The 18,591-nt window shown below is 43.4% G+C and overlaps 1 protein-coding gene across 1 annotated transcript in view; it reads right to left on the bottom strand.

Annotated features, from left to right (window-relative positions):
* Nucleotides 1-7,802: 7,802 nt before the first annotated feature.
* Nucleotides 7,803-18,591, bottom strand: part of OTC (ornithine transcarbamylase) — a 31,921-nt gene continuing 21,132 nt past the window's right edge. The window contains exons 6-10 of the mRNA XM_005501667.3: nt 14,904-15,026; nt 12,903-12,956; nt 12,644-12,793; nt 11,443-11,580; nt 7,803-9,018 (exon numbers count right to left, since the gene is read on the bottom strand). Coding sequence (XP_005501724.2) covers nt 8,959-9,018; nt 11,443-11,580; nt 12,644-12,793; nt 12,903-12,956; nt 14,904-15,026 — 525 coding nt within the window. The 3' untranslated portion in view covers nt 7,803-8,958. The remainder of the gene's footprint in view (nt 9,019-11,442; nt 11,581-12,643; nt 12,794-12,902; nt 12,957-14,903; nt 15,027-18,591) is intronic.

Raw genomic sequence — 18,591 nt, forward strand, 5'->3', positions numbered from 1 at the left:
TTGCAAAAACTGATTTGGCAAAGTGTTTTGATACTGAGTGTTTCAACTGCAGCTGAAAAAACTGCCACCAGCTTCTGCGGAGGTTTTGTAGTTAAGCCTGTCCTCCTATTTAAGCATGTGCTTAAGCATGTCTCTAAGCATGTCCTGTGTTTGCCTCTGCAAACAGCCACTGTAATACACATTCTCCATCTTCGTCATGGTATTAGACAACCAGGCATCTCTGTGAACAGCTGCTCTCCATCAACCGGTTGACAAAGAGGACTGTTTCAAGGAAAGGCACTCGCTACCTCTTTTGGAGACAGTCCAGACATTTAGGATGTAAATGCTAATCCAGTTAAGCCATGTAAGGCCAATACTCTGCAGATTACCTTTTTTAGCTGCCTAGACTTTGGCGTAACAACCCTGACATGCTGCCAGCTGCAAAGGCCTTCTTTATTTTTTATAATAACCTTTGACACCTGTTTTACACTGGCAGCAGCAATCTGGAGACAGGTAGTATGCACTAGCTTTCGGAGATACTGAATGCTTAAGGTCCGTGCAATTCCTGTAAACGTGTTGCTCCCAAAGGTTCCCATGTCTATAAACTAGCCTGGCAGTTCAGCAGGGCCACGATTATTGTCACTTGCAATGTATGGTGTTCAGAATAAACATGCTTTGTTCTCTTTCTCCTGTCTACCTCAGCAATGAGGAAGAGTGAGAAAACCCATCATGGTCCTGAGCATTAGCAGTGGGCACTGGGAAACAGCTGCATCCCACTGCAAAATGGGGCAAGTCCTAAAAGTTACAGGTGAAGCAACTGCCCTGGCTGAGTAGTGCCGATCTCACAGGACCACCTTTGTGGGAAGGAAGCTCCCATAGCATCTTCATTGAAGCAGTGGTGTTATGCTAGCTGCAGAGATGGGAACAAGGAACGGGTGGATTTCTGGTATAGTCAGAGATAAAACCTTCAAACTGGCAACAGCTGACTGCCCCCACAATTCAGAATCCATTCCACCTTTATAAACATCTAATACAGATTGGTCTCATTGCCCTCTCAGACCATCAGAAAAGCTTTTCCTTGGCAGAACCAGTTATTATCCTGCTATGTGGATACCTGAAAGCAATGCAGGCATGGTCACTACAATACAGTCTTCCAGAGGAGATTATTTAGCATGTTTTCCTGAGCCCTTAATTGCAGACTTGTGAATCCTAGTTACTACCCTGACCAAATCAACAGTATTGCTGGAAGAAAAACTGTAATCTCCTGGTTTCCTTTTCCCAGGAAGGCAACTAGTAAAATAGATAGTTCTGCTGTACAGCAAGTTTCTATAGCTGTTTTTGATTGCATTTTCCTCCCTGGTGCTACAATAAGAATTAAACTCCTGTCTCTGGTGCAGTTTTCAGATGCTCTCCTGCTGTGAAGTGATGCTCTGAAATGCCCAGTGATTCACAACTCTGATATTTCATGTCTAATGGAATTATTTCTGGATGGAATTGCTACCTTTCCTGAGAGAGAAACACTCATAAAGCTAGTAGGAGATAAATTATATGCAGCTACCCTTGTCTCCTCCACAGCACTTCTCAAAATCAAATTACTTGGCTACACTTTCAAAAATTCCTCCTATTGTACGAATGTGTAAGCAATTTAAGTTACAACATGGGGCATTGTAATTACGCAAAACACAGGAAATTCAGGGTTATAAATGGACTTGAGAAAGACCTGCTTGTGTCACTGCACAGAGGAGTAAGAGAGGGGAATCTGTGAGCTCTCTCTTCTTTCTTTGTAGATCACACTATCAGTAGCTCTGCATTATAGGATTATATGCCTGTAAGGCATACCTATACATCACCACATGAGGTGTATTCCATAATTGCTGGAGTGGGATTAAGACATTTTATTGCTTGAAGTCAGACAGAGTTTGTAGCGCTTCAAACCCACCCTGGTTCCTGCCCCTGCTCCCTTTGGAGGTGGCTGTGCCCCAGAGGAGCCCACAGGGCTGCCCTGTCACGGGGGAAACCCCCCGGAGAGGTGCATGAGTCACTCGCGCTCTAGTGTCTGTCCCTCAGAAATCCCCCAAAACTGCTCTGGGATTTAAGTCAGAAATCTGAGCTGCAGAGTGGGTCTGGGAAGCCTGCTGGTGACTCATGCAGGGATTCTGCGGTGCTGGGAGACATTTCTTTTCAATTAGTTCAATTCCCAAAGTAAGCAAATATCGTTCAAATGATATCAGTTACGAAACAGTCTAGTCTGCCCTGGGGAAAGTGCAACACACCATATGTGGGGTGCCATCCTCGCGTGCCCCACGCTGGCAGGTTTGCCAGATGGGTGCAAACCCTGACATGCGGAGGCTGCAGTGGGGTGGGGGCTCAGCCCCACAATGCTGAGCAGGGGGTCCTGAGGCAGCATGGCCCTCGAGCAGCACAACAGGTGCAGGGCACGGATGGGCCCATCAATGGGACAGCATAAATGCCTTGTGGAAAGCAGCAAGTGCTTTGATGCAGCTGAAGCCCCACTTGGGGAGACCATGCCATAGGCATGCAGGAGAGACTGCCAGGAGATGAGAGGGGTGCAGATCCCATCCTTATGCCACCAGAGAGCACAGCAGGCTGCTCTGGAAGGGATGACATGAGGAGAGCACTCTTGCACCTGCAGTTCTACAGCCCTGTGGGGGGGCTTCTGTGCAGCTGCCTATACATGGAGTCAGTAGGGTAATTTTTCTGTGTACACACCAGAGTCTCTTATAGAATCATAGAATCATTTTGGTTGGAAAAGACCTTCAAGATCACCACGTCCAACCATCAACTTAACACTGTCAAGTCCACCACTAAACCATGTCCCGAAGCACCACATCTATGTATCTTTTAAATACCTCCACGGATGGTGACTCAAGCACTTCCCTGGGCAGCCTGACAACTCTTTCCATGAAGAAATTTTTCCCAATACCCAATCTAAACCTCCCATGACACAACTTGAGGCCATTTCCTTTTGTCCTAACACTTGATACTTGGGAAAAGAGACCAACACCCTCCATGGTACAACCTCCTTTCAGGTAGTTGTAGACAGCAACAAGGTCTCACCTCAGCCTCCTTTTCTCCAGGCTAAACAGCCCCAGTTCCCTCAGCTGCTCCTCACCAGACTTGTGCTCCAGACCCCTCACCAGCCTTGTCACCCTCCTCTGAACTCTCTCCAGTACCTCAATGTCTTTCTTGTAGTGAGGGGCCAAAACTGAACACAGGATTTGAGGTGGAGCCTCACCAGTGCCGAGTATAGGGGGTTATTTCAGGTTCTCACAGGTTTTCTTTCTTTGTTACCCAAATAAGAGCAAAAGCTAGCAATGAGCGCTGTCTCTGTTGGAGAACCCAGGGAGCAGTGGCTGGGAGCTTGACAAACACAACCCTTTACCATGGTGAACACCCAGACCACGTTCAGCTGGGGCACAGCATAGCAAGCACGATGGGAAAAGCTGTGGCCTCCCTTTCATGCCACCAACAGAACCTGGTTTCTGCCAGGCAGCTTTTTATGCTGTATGAGCCACCCTAACACAGGTGTTTTAGCATCACCGAGTTGGCATTACTGTGATCAGCCTGGTCTTTACTTTCAGAAACAAGTTCCCCGCACTGGGACATGCAGAGGGGTTGTGGATCCCGTGTGCTGCACCTGGGGACATGGGGAGTTCCCACTTGCCTGGGACAGCAAACCACCTGCACATCCTGCGCCATACACCCTGCTTCCCACTGGCAGGAATCAGGGCATGTGAGTAGCAAGGGAGCCATGACCATGTCCAGCAGTCCAAATTGTCCAGGAGTGGGACCATGGCATATCCCACGGCGAATATCCACTTCACATTCAGACAGCTGGTGAGCATTTCAGATGAGGATGCTGGAGAGGACAGAAATCAGTCCGGTATGACACCATTGAGCTTGCTGGCTATGAGGTGGAGAGGGACTTGTTAAGTCCCATAACCTATGTGTGTAGTTTAGCTTTTCCCCCTCCAAGGAGCATGATTTTGTGCTTAAATCACTAAGCATGAACCTGCATCTGCCCTGCCCACTCTTCAGTACTCTTCTCCAGCTGTCGCTGCTCTCCTCACTGCTGGGCTTAAGCCTTGGCTAAACTATGTAACTTTGATCAGCAAAGTTTGCAATTTTGATGTGAGTCCCTCTTTCTAGATACATTATGCTTGTGTTGGAACCTACTTTGCACTGGTGCCAATCCCCTTAAAACAGGCTCATTAGAGAGCAGCAGAATTCAATAGTCCTCTAACATATAATGCAGACCACAGAGAGCTTTCCAAGGGATTTGGCAGGGTCAGGCAACGCTTTAACTGTGGTTGTGAAAGATCTGCTCTGTGAACGGAGTAACCTCGGATTGCTTGCCCCTGGAGAAGAATCCTCTACACATATTCAGATCATCAGCATTTAGAGAGGCCACAAAGGTTTGGGATTTCTTCAAAGAGCTGGTAACAAGATTGTGTAAGAATCAAATAGCCTTGCAAATAGCTGTATCCCATTGGTCATGATAGCGAATGCTGGGCTGAATAAAATGTTTATTGTGGCTTATGAAGTGACTCTGTACACGTAACCTTGGGCAAGACCCAGAAATTCTGGGCTCTGCATTTGAAAGGCATCTGGTTAAATAACCGTGGCAAAATAATAAAGGAAAAACCACTGTTTATTTGCTCAATACATTAATCAAGTGATTAACTGAATAATGAGAGACTCAGAGGAAAGAAGAAACCTTTCTCTTTGTGTGAAGTCTGTTTTTCAGACTTTCCACCATTATTACACATTCCTAGAAAACAAAACTGAGCTCCATATATCTCCACTCGCTCATGAAAGCTCTCCCCAAACGGAATGATCAGTTCTGTGCGTTGTTCAGACCTTCACGCAGCTCTTCTCTCTCTCTCGCAAAATTTGAAAGGCAGGAGAATAATTACGGCTAGCTTACTGGCCTGTCTATTGAGGGGTAAACATTAATTCAAGATTTCTGGAGGACTTTATACAACCAAAGCTAGGTGCCTCCTTGCTCTTTAATTAATCTGATTTTTCCTATATTTCTCTTTTAGCAACTGAGTTTCTCACAGGAGATTGCTTCTGCTACCAGAAAATTAGTAAATCTGCTGTAGATTTTTTTACGGTGTCATTCCTGATGTAAGCTAGTGCAAATAAAATATTTAATTCTGTTTGAGAATTCTTCTTTTTCGTTGTTCCTTCCTGATTGCCCAGGCTCCCCATTCAGTCCTTCCTAAGTTACTGTTCCTCATATTTGTAGAGATACTACTTCTAAATTCTTTCTGCAGGCCTCTCACCTGCTGTAGTTACTGTGCTGTCTCTAAGCTTTGTAGTACACATGGAAAAATGTTACTCTTACTCCTTGAGAAAATTATAGAGAAGCATTTCACCCCTCTTTCTCTACCAAATCACTAACTAATGTTCGATCATGCTCGGTGATCACATAAAGGTAAGCAAAGAATCCCACCACTGCTGGTAGCAAGTTGCGGAACAAGTGCTCACAGAGTGCATAAATTGCGATACTACATTTCCAACTCTGGGTGTAGAAGAGGAGCAATCCTCTAAAGAGCTGTGAAGATTCTGAAGGAGCAGATAGGGTGCCAAAGCACAAGACTTAGGGCCATTTGAGATGCTGTAGGATGTCCTTGATGGATACCAGTTTCTGCTTTAAGTGCCTCATCGGTCCCGTGTTACACCTGATAGGTCTGTCAGATGTATCCAAGATGTTGCGCTGTCTAAAATGACATTAGAGTGCCTCTGGGCCCCTGATCCTCCCCCAGGACCTTAGCTGGGATTAGATTTACACTGGACACATCAAAACTGGATTTAGTACTAGTTTTGGAGCTGTGGCTGGGCTTTGGGCACCAAAGTCTATGTGCATGTACCCCTTTTGGGACACAGGACAACCGCAGTGCCTGTCTATGTGTGGGGTCTGGATGTGGCCGCACCTGCGGTATCACACAGCCAGTCCCACAGTGGGGGACAATGATCCTTGTGGGCCCCTTCCAATTCAGGACATTCTATGATTCTACAGGGACCATGGAAAGGTGGGTTAGTCCTCCCTTTGTGCCTCTGAGCAAGTGATGGATTAGGCTGGCAGCTGCCCCCACTGATGCGTGGTCCTGGAGGCAGACCAGAGCACAACACTGCAAATGCATAAAGGTGGGATATCGGAGCAGTGGGTTATTAGATGAATCAGACATGGGTAAGACTTGATAGACCCAAACTGGCCCAGGACTGTTCTCTCGGTCAAACAGAAGAGAGGCTTTCATGGAAGGAATGTCTAGGCTCTCAGGTGCCAGGCAGGAGCCTCTCCATAAAAAACTGGAGAAAACAACACCCTATCGTTCAAGTGCACTCGGCAATGAAAACAGCACTTCTACTGATGAAAGCATAATAAATGTAATGAAAAACACTGTAAGCTATTAGTGACTGCTACCTGTTATGCATTTGTTTTAAGCTCTTTGAATGCTGATAACCATTTTCTTCTCCTAGAAAATCTTTCTATATGATTGCTGCTTCCTTTACTCACCACATTTGCAGTCCTCACTTGTAAATTCAAGTAATGAATTCATGAGGAGTCTGGATGGCATAATAATACTCTCTCGCGTGCTACCACAGCTACCACCCAGCAATTCCAGGACACTTAACCTGCGCAAGTGGATTAAAAGCCTTACAGAGCTGTTCTGCTGCATGGGGAGGCAGCGAAAGTCCCTTCAGGCAGAACAGAAACCCTCCTGGGCACCATGTTTCTGGGTCCCCAGGGCAGAAACATACGTGTCTATTTGGTACCAACCCAAAGGCTCTAGGAAGTGTCAGATATGCTCTGCATGCACCATGCAGACAGCCTGCACATGTTCAGTAAATCTGCCCCGTCAGGGTGCGTCTGGCTCTGAGCACACACCACACAAACTGGATGCTGCATGTGCAGAACTGTGTAGTACATTCAGTGCTTCCACACAATGGTCAGTCGCTCAGCACATGTGCATGAAATCCACCCATTACTTCCAAAAAGCATCAGAATAGCTGATGGTGTCAGCAGTTTGTGCAAGACAGAGCAAGGATGATCATCGTTTGCCGTATATGTTCACAAAGGAATAGAACTACGCGAAATTAACCCCCCGGAAATGTTTGACTCCATTGCTCATGTGCTGTACAGCAGATCTATGCATGTGTTTTAAAAATGTCAAGGGGATTCAGACATCTGGCATCCTGCTCAGGTGCCTAAGTATAAAAAGGGTCTGCAATAACCTAAATGCATTTTAGCTCTAATCAAGAGCACAAAGAAGCAAGAGAGTAGCAGATAACTGTTAATCTGTTCACCATGAAACATTTAACAATACGGCTTTGTTATTATAAATCTGCCTGACTTGACTGATAGTACATTAGCCAACACAATAAAACTGACATTAATGTGTTTTTTCTGAAAGGACTCACAAAATGAGTTGCCTACTCTCAGCACTAAAATCGGGTTAGGAGGGCATCTACAATTCTAAGCACTTGAACAGCTCAGTAGCTGCAAGAGGACCAACCATACTTTTAAGTGGCTTGCTGAACTGGAGCCTAATTCACAAAGCAGAACCTAATATAACCAGAAATATGCTATATTGCCTGCATCTTCATCTGCATACTAAATTGGAAAGTAAAACATTGATTTCTAGCACATACCCTGTTCCTCCATCATTGACGCAGCTAGATCTCTGAGGTGTAAATGATCAGGGAACCATTGAAACTCTTGTAATGTTGTAACAGAAAATGTTAACAAGAGACATACAAATGCCTGCAAAAACAATGAATCAATTATAAGTGGGTAGATAAACGAAAGTATTTTTATTTTAATTTCAGTGATGTGTGTGGCCCAGCAATGAACCCCAATTTTGAAAGGAATTAAATAATGTTTTTGAGCTGGTCAGAAAATGAAAACCCCTTTGCAGAATTTTAAAAAAATCACAGACACCGTTCCAGTATTACAGCAGGAAAAAAAATCAAGAGTCTTGAATCTAATTAGAAACAACAAAGAAGGTGGTTTTGAATAGTTCTCAAAGCGTTACCTGAAATACTAAGCACACTTATCCAGCCATCATAAAAACTACAAATGCCATTAATTTATTTACTACAAAGAAGGATTATCTGAAACATACACCATGTTACAGTGCCAAACATAATGCAGCAAATTCTTTCTGCAAAGGAGCTGTACACGGTTCCATCATATAGTGCCCCTCATGTTTGCTTAGAAAAAAAAAGAAATAGAAACCTTGTTGCTCCAGCCAAAATTCTGTTTAGGGAGTGAAGGTCTAGGGGAGACAGACAAAGAGTGAACTAGTTCCTTCCAGCCATCTCTCTCTGCCACATCCAGCCCGGGGGAAGCTGCTCTATTCCAGTTCTGCAGCAATATCCTCCTGCGCCAGCCCACAGGAATGTCATGGAGGAAGATAATGCTCACAAGGTCTCTGTATTTTCTGTGTCAAACAGGAGTGGGATCTGGAGGTTGGCTGGAGGACAGAAACAGGAGCCAGGGTGCCCAGGAAGTGCAGGCAACCAAGGTAAACTAAAGTATTGCTTCTAGGCACACACTTCCTGAGACCAGCACTTAAATGGACAAGTTAAGGGAGAAGTTTACGTCTGTCCTGTTACACTGTATGAGTTCCAACACACCCATGTGTGGCCATGCTCAGCCTATGATGCTGGCAGAGCCAATTATTAAAGTACAACCTTGGAACATTTTCCGTGATGCTGATCACTAGAAAGGATAGCCAACTTGGAGCATCGAGATGAAAAGCAGCTTTTGAAATGGTGTTTGCTGTCTTGAACATTTTCACAAATGTAATGCAATATTATACAGCTAACCATACAGTTTTATTAAAGAATCATTCATAGCCTTGATCCTTTCTGAAGAAGATCTGCGTATTTGTGGACCAGAATATTCTGCCAATGAAGAATATTTTTCTCTTGGCAGGAATCCAAGCATCAAAACGTAGGCTTTTGTAGCTGCGGTGAGTAATCTGTCAGCAGGGAAACCATGACAGCCTAGAGGAGAAAGAAACGAAAAAATCCAATCATATTGGAAACAGATACTCCATAAAAATAAATAAGGGGGAAATATTTTCCAGGTCTAATGTCTTGTGTTGAAAATTATTGTCCTGCCAAAAAGCTGCACACTTAGATTTATTTGCTAGAATTTCTGATGATGAATCAGGAAAGAGCTGTGAATCAGTTAGGATGTTCTGTATTGTAGCTGATAGGTTTTCTCAGTGCAGACAAAATACATTAATGGAGAAATTCAGACAAAGCATTTAGATCAAATGATGAGGCCTTTTTGGCGTGTTGTATTGTATCCTCAGCTACTGCTAGGAGACGCTGTAGGCACCCAAACAGCACACAGATTTGCTTGTGGATTTCAGCAGAAGTTCCATTAGCATCAGTGAGAGCCATACTAGAATAAGAACTTTGAAATTGATCCCAGTTTAGCTATACTTTCTGTGGTAAAACATGGAAAACCCTCAGCGAGGTTACTAGTGTGTCATCTACTCCTCTTGCACTCCCCTGGTACTCCAACAAACCTTAGGTATGGCTGCAAAAGGAGAGTAATAGGAGTGGCGGGCCAATAAAACATGGTGGTTCAGCAGCTCTGCCATCCTCCCCACACCTGTGTACAGCACAAGCCCTATGCTTGCGTAGTTTTGACAAAGTGTTTCCCGCTTCACTCTGTTGGTATTTCACAGCAATGTCTGGCTGCAAATTGTTATTTTGGCCCAGAACTGGATTTACAAGAGTTCTCTGGGGGCTGTGGTCTTGTTGCCTGTCCTCCCTTTCCCTTCATTGTGATGGGAGGCCCAAGCCCACAGCAGGGACTGTACGGACAGCTGCGCAGCCCCTCAGTGGTGCCCATAGAATCACAGAATCATTTTAGTTGGGAAAGACCCCAAGATAATTGAGTCCAACCATTAACCTAACACTGGCCCTAAACCATGTCCCTAAGAACCTCATCTTCCAGGTTTCATCAGAGATGGTGACTCCACCACTTCCCTGGGAAGCCTGTTCCAATGCCTGACCACTCCTTCCATGAAGAAATTTTTCCTAATATCCAACCTAAACCTTCCCTGGCACAACTTGAGGCCATTTCCTCTTGTCCTATCACTTGCTACTGGGGAGAAGAGACCAACACCCTCCATGCTATAACCTCCTTTCAGGTAGTTGCAGACAGTGATCAGGTCTCCCCTCAGCCTCCTTTTCTCCAGGCTGAACAGCCCCAGTTCCCTCAGCTGCTCCTCATCAGACTTGTGCTCCAGACCCCTCACCAGCCTGTTGCCCTTCTCTGAGTGTCACAGCTGCACTCAGTCTTGCTTGGAACTACAGCGAAGCAAATAATTTCTTTTTCAGTTTGCTGTCTGAACTGAAAGTGGTAGAAAATAATAGATACACAAGACACATACACTCATCAATTTTTAGCTTGATAAAATACAAATATGACATTTTTCTTACCCCCAAAAATGTGCAGCTGGAACTCAAAGGAAAGGGTTTATTTTATTTTAAAAAATGTATTATTTAACTCAATTAGAAACATTGCAAAATTAAAATAAAAATATGAGCACTTTTCTGAATTTCATGGCTGAAACTATGAATTTAACACAAATTTGTTAATAATTTTGACCATGTCCAAAATCTGAAGTTTTGATAAATACAATACTCAACTACTTATTCACTTGAAGCACATCTAGCGTTTGTTGGAGAGCTACGACAATGCCATTTCGCTCTTTTTTTTTCACGTCCGAAAGTTTTCTACCAGCTTTTGTGAACACAGTGGTTCTAAAGCCGACAATAAATAACAGGCTACTGAGATCTGGCAGTAATTTTCTGCAATTCTAGGAATGCTGAGAGGGGAGTCATGGTTTATGCTAAACACCAAGCGTTCTCTCATGGTTCCCAAGGATCATACACAACTACCCACACCATAACTTTTCAGGGTCCTTTAAAGTTTTGCTCTTGCAGCACTTTCTCAGGGAAAGTTCCCATTGGTGTCAGTGGCAGTTTTTCCTGAGAGAAAACTGCGGAATCTCTAGCTTCGAGTGTTCGGGAAATTGTAGTTTCTAAGACCAGTCCCTGGGACCTTAGAATTTAACATGTTTTAAAACTGAGCAGCTGAGTTTATCATTAGAGTAAACCCAGTGATTTAAATTTAAAATATATATATATATATTAAAAAACCCAGTTTATACTATAGATATCACTAGGTCAAGCAACAGCAGATTATTGTCAAAATAGGTCCCATTTGTCTCCAGAAGTATTTGTGCCTGTAATCGAAATTGTGATGTGCTGTGGGGTGCATTTCAAACATATGTATTAACATTTACTATTTATTGAGGAACCAAGCTGAATCCAAGCCTGTAGTGTAAAGCAGAACAGAAGCTGACCCTAACCTCTAACTAGTGGTTTTTGGTTTGTTTTTTTTACCATAATTGTCCATTTTCTGTTTTCAGCCTCCTGGAAAACCAGTGACTGTGGAGAATAAAATACTTCATCATCAACTTCTTCGGGTTTTCTGGGTAAACAATGTAAAAAAGTCCAGTCGGAAGCAGCAGATTTTGCAGTCTGTAGATCAAAAAATATATAAAAATAAAGAAATGTAGGAGGACATTAATAAAATCCTTTACTAGTAAAAAGGTTAACAAATTTTATATTAGCTCCCACTCTAGTTATTTGGATGATGAACTCAGAAGAATTCCACTAACTTCAAATGAATTCCTCATCTGTGAATAATATGGGAATATCCCAATTTAAATCAGTAAGAGTTCAATGTTGACTTCACAGAAATCAAATATTTACTTCTATTTCTCCTGCTTTAGTAGAGGAGTAAAAGCCCCAGTGACCCAGTGGATCAGTAAAGTGCAATCTTTATTTTAAAACTATATAGTAATATAATACCATAGATAATTGCAACATGAACATGCTAAACCATGATTTCAAATGCTATATTTTTTTTTCTTTTGATATTGTAATTCATAATATATTGATCTAACATTGATCTAATGCATTACAGCATTTTAGGCCAGATCAGAGACATACCCATCAATAGTATTTTGTGAACCTCCGTTAAAATACTGTAAATTAAAGCAGTAATTCTATCAGCAAGGAAAATGTCTTTTTTATCTTGGACACTTTATAGTTTATGACTTTATGTTTTCTCTATCTGATTTTGTACTGATAAGAATTTCAAGTAGATGATTTTAAAGACATACACTTAATGCTTCATCTATTGACAGATATAGATAAATTTGCCCCAAATGCTGCCCAGGCATTTGAGAGTTAATCTGTGAGCTGTTCATTCTAAATAAAATACAACAGAGCATTTCTGGTAGCAAAGAGAAAACGTGAAGTTAGAAATAGTTTTTAGTCATGAAGAAGTAAAGGCTCAGCTCTCCTGCACATGTTCTGGAATTATATCTCACTGGGAAGCTCTGAAAGAGGCCAAGCCATGTGAAGTATATAAGATAACTTGGACTTTTTTAACTTTGTGAGTTTTTCAAGCTGGAGGGAGGTTTGCATGGGGTTGTTCCTTTGCCCCAGTCAAAAAAATATCAGTGCTTTGCTGATGTTGATTCTTATAAATGCAAACTGTAAAGGCATCAACAGAAAAACAAATCTCAGTTTTTACCTGCATTGTAATCTGATAACCTTGAAATGCCTTTAGTCTTTCTTTCTTCTCCTCTTCTTGTCCCATACTTATCCATGTGTCTGTAACTAAGACATTGGCACCGTCTGCAGCTTCCAAAGGATCTGTTGTGAGAAGTAACTTGGTACCATGCTAATGTGGATAAAATAAGGAAGATCAGGAAGACAAGAAATTTCAATTTGATTTGTAATGCAAATAAACTGTTCACACCACTCTACTGGGCTATTTCTTAGGCTCCTACCTTTTTGGCGTACTGTTCAGCCATTTCAGTTACTCTGAGGTCTGGTTCAAAGCCCTGCCAGAAGAGATGACAGGTAACATATCATGGAATACTGATAAGATTTTTACTGATTACTAACACTGGTTAAAATATACTGATCGAACCATTTGGCATGTGTATGGGAATATAGTGGAAGATTTGGTGTGGAGGTTAGTTAAATGTAAATACGCTCAAGTGACTTGCACCTGTCTGTAGAAAAAGCATGTACATCATACTAACTGTTTTGCTGACCTTGTGTGCTTGATGAGTAGAACCTCTGCATTGTATAACATAGGCCTGTGGGAAACTCCAGGCACCTTATCACTATGTCTGAGATTCCTGCTTTGTTGTGAGAAAGAGCGGGAGGCTGCGCCTGCCTGAAGCCTTGAAATGCAGGCGAGCTTGGCAGGCCCAGTGGTGTTCTTAACAGGACTGAACTGCTGCACCGCCTGTGTCCCCACTGGTGTCACCTCTGTCTGGGAGCTCAGGTGTGGCTTTGGAGATCCCTCAGTAGAGAGGTAACTAAAATAAAACTTGCTCTTTGCAATGCGTTCGTGGCCTCCGGCTCTTCTTGCGACGTGCCTGCGTATGTGTACACAGCATGGGAAAGAAGAATGTCTTTCAGAACTGTAAAATTTGAGGAAATTATGTTGATGTTTTTGAAAGTTTATTTTGGAGATAGACCGGTGGAAAGTGTTCTGATAAGGTAAGAAAAATGTATTTTAACAGTTACAGAATTAATTGCTTACCCATCATTTAATCTTTTGTTCCAAACTGCTAGGGAATAGAGGTGGGAAGCTTAGACTGTAAGGGTATAATTGTCCAAGTTTTCTTTTTTTTGCTGAGAGCCTCTGTTCAGGAGGCACCCAGCTCGAGCTGCTCTATGTTGTGCCTTGCAAATAAATTACTTAGGAAGAATTCCTGGAATCCATGCCCAAGTCTCTGCATCAGGAAACCCAGGGAAAAGAGGCTTCCTCAACATAAACTGATTCTTTGTTTTATATTTTATATTGTATTACCTTGCAGCATTCTAAAAAGCTGTGCCACCAATGTGAAACACCTTTCAATTATTATTTTTTAATTTTTTTTTTTTTTGAGAGGGCTTTGGATGACATCACACTTCAGCAAATGGAATTGTCATCCTCCTTGATTTATACTTCAGTCATTAATTACCCTCAGCTTTTCTGAAGTTGGCCTCAGAATTACTCCTGCTTTGAATCAAAATAACTGAATCGGGATTCTGAACCTTGGTTCTGAAAGCTGGCACTGAAGATACTTGCAGGTACCACCAGGCTGAGGCCCTCGGGAAGTATCTGAGCAGCTGAGTCAAGTCCTGGGTGCATCCAGCACAGCGTTGCCAGCCAGGCAAGGGAGGTGATTGTCCCGCTCTGCTCTGCACTGGTGCAGCCTCACCTGGAGCACTGTGTGCAGTTCTGGGCAACACAGGATAGAAGGACATAAAGCTACTGGAGAGTGTCCAGAGGAGGGCTACAAAGTTGGTGAAGGGTTAAGAGGGGAAGCCGTATGAGGAGCAGCTACAGACACTGGGTTTGTTCAGCCTGGAGAAGAGGAGACTGAGGGGAGACCTCATGAGGCTACAGCTTCCTCACAAGGGGAGGAGGAGGGGCAGGTGCTGAGCTCTTCTCTCTGGTGACCAGTGACAGAACCCGAGGGAATGGCAGGAAGATGTGCCAGGGGAGGTTTAGGTTGGACATGAGGAAAAGGTTCTTCCCCCAGAGCGTGCTGGAGCACTGGAACAGGCTCCCCAGGGAGGTGTCACGGCCCCAAGCCTGACAGTGTTCAAGAAGAGACTGGACAAGCCCTCGGACACATGGTGTGAACTGTGGGGTTGTCCTGTGCAGGGACAGGAGTTGGACTCGATGATCCTTGTGGGTCCCTTCCAACTCAGGACATTCTGTGATTCTACGATTCTAAGAATGGGCAAAGTTTGCTTTCCGTACCCCATGCACATGCCTTTCTTACCTTGGGGGTCGCAATGCGCAGGTGCATTCCCAGCTTTGCAGCACTTGTCATGATGGAGTGGAGGACGTTGTTTCCATCCCCGATCCAGGTGACAGTGAGCCCTTTCAGCCCCCCATAGTGCTCCTGCCAAATGAATCAGACAGTCCTGGGGTTATGTTCCAGACAAGCCGAGCAAGCTGATGCCCTAGGTAGGAGGGACTGATCAGACGGGTCTGGTGCAAAGAAGGCTGGCTACCTGCAAATGCGAGCTGCATGGAACTGTGCCTTTGATTGAACTTACTGCAGCTACAAGGTGGTCAGGGAGGAAAAGCCCCTGTGTCTCACATGAAGACCTAAGTGCTGCAGCTTTCTCCAGTGAAGGACACATTGACACATATGCCATATGGTGAGGCCCAGGTTGAGACACACAGCACCAGACACACAGTAACTTTAGCACCAAAGCCATACAGCCATGGATTGGTGCCCTAAATATCAGTGAATCGCAGAAATTCTCAATTTAGAGTCCTAATACCTAGGATAGCAGTTCTTCCAGGTTTCCTCAAACTGTGAAAATATCCCTGTTCAGGTTTGTTCTGGCTTGGTTGTCTCTACTGGATGTTCCCTGCAGCTGTGGCAGTGGCCATGCCCTTAGAGTGCTTGTTAACCGTCTCAGCTGTACAGGATAGCAAAAAGCAATGCTTGGAAAGCAGCTGTGCCCCTCATGCCCTGCAGAGTTTGCTCCTCTCATACAGCTGAAGAGTGGAGTGATTTTTTTTAAAGTGTGGACTACCTGAACCTGAAAGACCATCACAGCATTAACTGTAGCTTTGCCTGATGGCACTTACAGACTGTACCTGTGCAGCTACTGTGGCCTTCAGCCACCAACAGATAAGGCCTAGGGAGGAATAAAAGTAACAAGAGTTCTGCATTACCAGAGCAAGACAATTCGAGACCCTTTAGCAAGCCTTGTTTTAAATGTGTGTGTTTATAGAGCCAGGCTCTTCTCGGTGACAACCAATGATAGGACAAGGGGTAATGGGTTCAAACTGGAACACAAGAGGTTCCACTTAAATTTGAGAAGAAACTTCTTCTCAGTGAGGGTGACAGAACACTGGAACAGGCTGCCCAGGGGGGTCGTGGAATCTCCTTCTCTGGAGACATTCAAAACCCGCCTGGACACCTTCCTGTGTAACCTCATCTAGGTGTTCCTGCTCCGGCAGGGGGATTGGAGATGATCTTTTGAGGTCCCTTCCAATCCCTAACATTCCGTGATTCTGTGATTCTGTAACATAAGTTGATACAAGACATAACCAAACACTTCTATATGCCTGCTCCTCAGAACTCTGCCTCATGACTGAAAAGACTAAAAATTGACAGAGAGCCTTTTATTCTTAGTTCAAAACTAGGCCATGCTACAACGGCATTGTTGTAGCTGGAAGCCAGACAGTGTTTCAACACTTTGTGTGACACGATTCAATGCTTGTCAGAGGAGATAAGCATCCACACTGTAGAGCAGCACTAACTGGCAACCTGCGGGCAATCATAGCAAAGACGCTAAAAGACTAAACAGGAAAAGGGCTGGGACTACCCCCTCCTCTCCTGGCAGCAGCTTCTCCTAAACAAATAGTTGTGACATTGTTCCAGAACAAAGTTATTGGCATTCCTGCCAGTGACCACAATCCTGAGTCAAAAATACTAGCACTTGAAATACTGAATGACATTAAAACACGGCTGAAATCCAAACCTAATAGAGCCTCCAGGCTGCCTACACTTTAAGGGTTAAAGTTACAGTATTGTAAAAGCACTGCTTTTTCAGTTTAAGTTTGTTAGCAGCAGGGTCACTGGCACAGGTTTAATTCAAGGGCATTTACAGGAGAGTAAATCAGGACTTTGTGGACATAGAAGTTATTTCAGTGTAACAGCTCTGCAGGTCTCCAAGGATCTTTCAAAGTCCTCCCACATCTCCTAGCAATGGTGCTCCTAGGAGAAGGCTGAACTAAAGCATTTGTTTAAGGGGCTGTTTCCAGCTTAGTGATGGCTGAAACACAAACCCACAGCCAGGGGCAAATGAGACAGCCCAGAGTTCTTTTGATCTTACTGTTTAAAAATAGGCATTGCAGCCTGTAATGCTCAACGCGCTGACTAGTGAGTCACAAATATACTGCTACGTTAAATAACTTCTACCTTATTACCAGCTGCTACTCTGCATTAAAAGAAGCACAGTGCATACGGTATGTTTTTGTCTGTTTTCCCAGGCTACAAGCTGTTACAGATAAAATATGAAGTACTAGACATGTCTGTATAATGACCTTCCATAAGTACTGCAAATTGCAAAGCCACATCTGCAGTGACTACTGTATAGAGTGGACATAGCTGAGCTAATCTTAATGAAGATGTTTAGCTAATGGAAGAAGTCATAGACAAGGCAGAATCAAGCGGTGTGTGTGCTAGTGGAGCCTATTTAATATCCTATGCTAAGCTTTATACTGCCACCGGTACATTGCTGCTGTAACTCAAACCTCTTCATCTGAAGCCAGCTCACTATGACAGTGACTGTACTGCTTATACACACACATCCTCAGCTTCTAAGAAAGATGAGATGATTGTGTTGATCAGAACCAGAAAGCTTTGAGGCAACAGGAAAGCTACTGTACATGAGACACACAGTTTTTTCCTGTTTGATAAGTATCTGCTTCTACAACTGCACAGAGAAGATCCTGCTAAAAGTGTTTTGTCATGATGATAATGCTTTAAGTTAAACCAGAAGCTTTACAATACTTGGTGATCACCTGAGCCTCTGAAGAAATATTTCCCCTTACATCCCTCCCCAGTTTTTCCAAACTCTGTTATACTGATGTAGACTTTTACCTGCTTGGGTATTCTGTGGTTTCCCTACATTTGGAACCCAACCTAAAAATATTTATATTCATAGTAAAGCCATACAACAAATAACATATTTAGAAAGTCTAGACCCCTTTTCCCATATAGTGCCTCTTTTGAAAACTAGTGATTGCGCTCTCATACTACAAAACTTGGCTTTGCTATTTGCATGAAAAATCCCTCCTAAATAATTAATGTCAGTTTTACTCATGTCAACTTTCTCATCCTCATGCTGCTTTTAAAATGTTTCATTCTGTTCTCACCTGTGGTTGCAGTGTACCAGTGTATCAAACCCTTGCAAAAAATAAGCATGCTCAGTGATTTAGCACTGCTGTATGTTTAGAGAAGGGTCGTTTAACTAATTAGGACATTTGTGTCTGCCTCTGCCTGGACTTGCTTCCAGCTAGGCTGAAACTCTGACACCATTATAGATTACTTCTGAAATGTTTGACCACAACAGTCATAACTGCTCTCAATTAAAACAAACTTTTGAATAATGAATCAATAATGTGTCAAAATTCCAAAAGGAAAGCAGGGGACTAGTCGAAGCTTTAGCCCTTTGGGAGACAGTGAAATCCAGTAAATGAGAAGCTGGACAAACTTGGATCTACTGGCTCTCGAACTGAGCTGAAGGCAGGTGCTGGGCCAGTTACCTTTCTTATTCCCACAATGGTTTTTGTCATGGTTATGAAAACAGTCCAGATCTTAGTTGGAATCTCTAATGGTTAGAATAATGATGAAGATGATGATGATGATGGTAATAAATTTGAAGACTATAATAACTTAAGCTCTTTGGGTCACACATCGAGAAGTCGAGAACCTATGGCAG

Source organism: Columba livia, chromosome 1 (genome assembly GCF_036013475.1).
Source record: "Columba livia isolate bColLiv1 breed racing homer chromosome 1, bColLiv1.pat.W.v2, whole genome shotgun sequence".
Taxonomy (NCBI): Eukaryota; Metazoa; Chordata; class Aves; order Columbiformes; family Columbidae; genus Columba; species Columba livia.